The following is a 4,087-nucleotide window of genomic DNA, read 5'->3' as shown; positions in this document are numbered from 1 at the left end:
ATCGACGTGGTAGAGGCCAGGAGGAACCGATCAGGGAACTGGATCAGTAATCTTATCCATCGTTAAGAATCATGTTCTGCTTATTCCACCTATTCTGCCTTTCTCCTTTCTCCAGTCGACCGCTTGGCGACGGTGCTAGTGGTGCTCCGGCAACATGCAAATGAGCCGAACCGATCGCACATCCCACGACCTCATCGCGCTCCGGCACCGCAAGAACAAATCCGTCAAGATGCGAGCCCCACGATAAAGGTCTGGTCTGTCTGTCTGGTTGTCTGGAGTCGCCCCCCCCCCCCCCCCCCCCCCCTGGAGAGTGCCACGGCTGACACGATCAACCGACTGGCTGTGCGAGAGTGTGTGTTAATTGAAAACAGGTTCTGAAACCGCCAGCCACAAAACCGGAGGTTTGGCCAGCACCTCCCTCCGCGGCATTTGCTGCTCTTCCTTTTATTTTTAGCAAACATAAAACCAACAATAAACGAGAGAAATACCTTTGATCGCGCTGTGGTCGCAACCCGCGCGCTCTGGCACCACTTGGCCACCACATGGGCCAAAGTCAAAGACCATCAACGCTCTACGCTGGGGCGTGTGGATGGAGTTGATGCTGAGTCAATACACTCGGCCGGACACTGCGAGTGTGCAGAGCGAACGTGCGAATTTCGCAAAGTCACCAACACGCAGATTTAAACAGCCGTCGATGCCAAATCCGCGGACTACTTGGACTGCACTGGAACATCAAAGGAGGCGATTTGAAGGACACGCTATTCCCGGCGCGTGAACTTCTGAATCCCCCAAAACAAAAAAAAAACTGGAGATTCACGTAATCCAAATCCAGGTCTGCTATCACCGATAAGAATACGAGGATAAGCCAGCCGACTACAGCCGAAGTGAACTTTGCGCGCATAGAAAGCCATTACTAGCCGGCCTGTGGAGTGCGTTCGCTGGAAAGTCTGGTACTGGTGCTGCACGCCCGTTGCTTTATCTACAAACGCTCGGCATCTTATCGAGCCGGACGGACACCGCAGCTGCGATATGACCCCAAAGGTGCACCAGCGTCTATACTGCCGCCAGGGGCCCGCTGGCCTAGTACAGTGCAACCGAAACCAGCCCAACCAATACCACTGCAACTAGCGCCCCGCACGTTGCCAGCACCGAAACAGAACAACGAGTACGCTTATCAGTGCCTGCCAGGTCCGACATCGTCACCACACATGACCGAGCACACAATCTCCGGAATTTTTTAATCAAGATCAGACCGTTTCTCCAACCTGGCTCCAGTTTGAAGGGGCGGGTGGGCTAGGGTCAGCCAATTGGATCACACGCGTGAGCTCATGAGGTGCGCGCGCTCTGCACATACATTGTAGACACTTTGTGGCCTGTGGAGTTATGCTGTCGGGGGTGAGTTCTCGAGTGGGAAAGGCTAAGGCGACATCCGGCTACACGCATAACGTCCGGTGTACCATCATCAGCACCACGCGGTTAAACAGATAACCTTGTCGACTAAGCGCGACTCCTCCAACATCTTCCACAGGTGTATTACTTAACGTCACTGCTATCAGCGCGCGAGCGCACGCCCACCTTCATTCATTCTCGCGGACGTCTTCGGAGTTCCACTCGAGCTCGGGCTCGAAGTAGTTCGGCTCAGTGTTTCGATAAGTCAACATAGGCCACCCGCCGCCTCTACCCCCCAGCTCCCGACGTAACCTGTCGCGTTTGTTTGCTCGCCTAAAGTGTCACACGACGGCTCGGTGTCCATAAGGCTGTCCACACTTACCTCCGCCTCGACGAGAGACGCCGGTTGCCCGGCTGCATCGACCGGGGCGAACCGACTGCTGGCAGCTGCGAGAAGCAAGAGCAGCTGTAGGGCCCTCACCCCACACCTTACGGCCGCCATTGCTGTGGCGGCGTTGCCACCGATCCGATCCGATGACACCGCACGCACTCTCGACTTGTCAGATAGCTCGAGTCTCGCGTCTCGAGATTTGTTCTCGCTTCTTCTCCTCCTTCTGACCCCCCCCCCTGGGAAAGGAACTGTATCCGCAGGAGCAAAAAAACACACTAGGGAGCACTATGACCTGGAATCACTATCACCACAGCTGCGATCGTACACTGCACAGCACTAGGACCGCTGTCAGAATAAACATTAAAGACAGAATAGACATTGAAAAAAAACTGCACTAAATTCGGTATCGACGAGTAACGACAAGTAGTCAAGAAGTCGAGTGCCACACCCAATCCAACGGATCCAGTGCTTCCAGTTATCACCCAACTACCCGGTGATAATTCGATCGCGAATCCATCGACCACTTGTCGTCGGCACAATCCCGTCCTTGGCTAAACCACTTCCACGCTCCAACGTTCCCCGTTCCACTTCTGTCAATATTTGCGGTGCGTCAACGGCAACATGGACGAAGAAGAATGGCCGCAAGATCCGCAATCCGACGTCATGCTAGCCGTCAAACTCGCGTCGTGAATGATCTAATATCCGCCAACCCGCCGAGTCGCGATCCGATTCTACGTCTCCTTCCTGTCTTTCTGTTGCTGTGCTGCAAGACATGAGCTGGTGGGCATGTGGCTCTCGGTGGCCTGTGCTCGATGACATTTGCCCTCGTTGGGATGCGTGCGGCGAAAATGTCTCTCAAGGTTTTTGGCGCTGGCTTGGGCGCAGATGCTCACCGCTCGCGTGTTGTTGTATCGTCTAATTTTGGGGCCACGATCATGATCATCATGCGGGAAGGGAACCAGGGAAGCCATCAGGGAAAGGGGAGAGAGAGAGAGAGACAGAGAGACTGGGAGAACCGACCAACGTACGAGTGATGAGCGGTTGGCTCATTGCCTTGTCGTCGTCGTCGTCGTCGCTCTGTGAACTCTGGACGCATCGTCAGCATGTTCTGGTTCTGGTCAGCGAGCAGCTCCCCCTGACTGGCTGGTCATGTAAACCAGAACACCACGGCATTCACCACCTCCATCATGCGAGTCAGCACTGCCTCGCTAATATCGGATCGGGTGAGGGCCACGATCTTATTTCAACGCCGAACACTGTCAAATTCCGTTCCGTTCGTTCGCTGTTGCTGCTGCTGACGATAGCTCCTGTTCACACTCTCCCTCTTCCTCTCTCTCTTTCTCTCTCCGTCTCTCACGTATTCTCTGTTGTCAGGGCGACGGAAGACGGCGAATGGTTGGCGACAATTCGCTAAAACTGACACCGCGACCTCATGAGTCCAGGAGCATCTCGGGTGTAGCGCGCAGGAACTGATTAGAATCGGAGTATCCAAAAGAAAGACTACACACCGACGGGCACACAAACACCAATACACCGGAAAAAAAACGCAACCGATACTACACCCGCGCACCGAATCGGTATGCGCGTGCTGCCATCATCGACATCGGGATCATCATCATCATCAGTACGGGATAAAAATACACTCGCCCTCTGCACGCACGCTTCTGCATGTGCCACAGAGACGAGACGAGGAACGACGCACACACTTACAGCACAACGGAACGGAACCAACGGAGAGCAGCACCCGAGAGCAGTCCGAGTAAGCGGAGCGAAGATCCACCGCAAGGGATGCGCGCTGCCGCCTTAAACGCTGCCGAGACACTGACAACAACCACGCGCGTTGAGCCGCGGCCACGAACTGCGCGATGAACGCGCAGCGCACCTCGCTTGGAGCATAGCGGAGGCCACCGGCACCAGCATCGCCTCGATTATCGTAAAAGGGGGGAAGCGTGCATGACCGCACACCGATGATGACGATGACAACCAGTTTATGCTGGCGGCTGAACCGAGTTCATTTTCCGACCACCGGTCCCGGTATCGTGCCGCAGCACTTCGGGAGGATGGAGCACGTGAGCGCCGGGGCCAACGGGTTTGGTGTGACAGAGAGCCACCGTCCGCGTGCAAGTTGCAGTGTTCTCCGATTGGTCCAACCGTAGGTCCTTTCCGAGATGCCCGAGAAGGTGGAGTTGCCAGGACGCACCAACGGGAAACGGGCGTTACAGCATCCTGCCCTTCCGGTGGGGCATCCGCCTAGTGCGCCGACTCGGTGGCTCGCAGGTTTGCCGGTTCCTCGTGCATACCACGTGG

The 4,087-nt window shown here is 55.7% G+C and overlaps 1 protein-coding gene across 15 annotated transcripts in view; it reads right to left on the bottom strand.

Annotated features, from left to right (window-relative positions):
* The window catches only part of LOC126571351 (basement membrane-specific heparan sulfate proteoglycan core protein), an 88,207-nt gene extending 84,577 nt beyond the window's left edge, over positions 1 to 3,630 (bottom strand). For 14 of the 15 annotated variants that reach the window (XM_050229765.1, XM_050229767.1, XM_050229779.1 and 11 more), the window contains exons 1-2: positions 3,485 to 3,622; positions 1,772 to 2,125 (exon numbers count right to left, since the gene is read on the bottom strand). In XM_050229765.1, coding sequence (XP_050085722.1) covers positions 1,772 to 1,891 — 120 coding nt within the window. In that variant the 5' untranslated portion in view covers positions 1,892 to 2,125; positions 3,485 to 3,622. Of the gene's footprint in view, positions 1 to 1,771; positions 2,126 to 3,484 lie in introns of all 15 variants that reach the window. The other variant, XM_050229766.1, reaches the window with a different exon arrangement.
* Between the last annotated feature and the right edge of the window lie 457 nt (positions 3,631 to 4,087).

The sequence above is a fragment of the Anopheles aquasalis genome, chromosome 2 (assembly GCF_943734665.1).
Source record: "Anopheles aquasalis chromosome 2, idAnoAquaMG_Q_19, whole genome shotgun sequence".
NCBI classification, from domain to species: domain Eukaryota; kingdom Metazoa; phylum Arthropoda; class Insecta; order Diptera; family Culicidae; genus Anopheles; species Anopheles aquasalis.
This window is presented reverse-complemented; position numbering and strand designations above follow the sequence as displayed.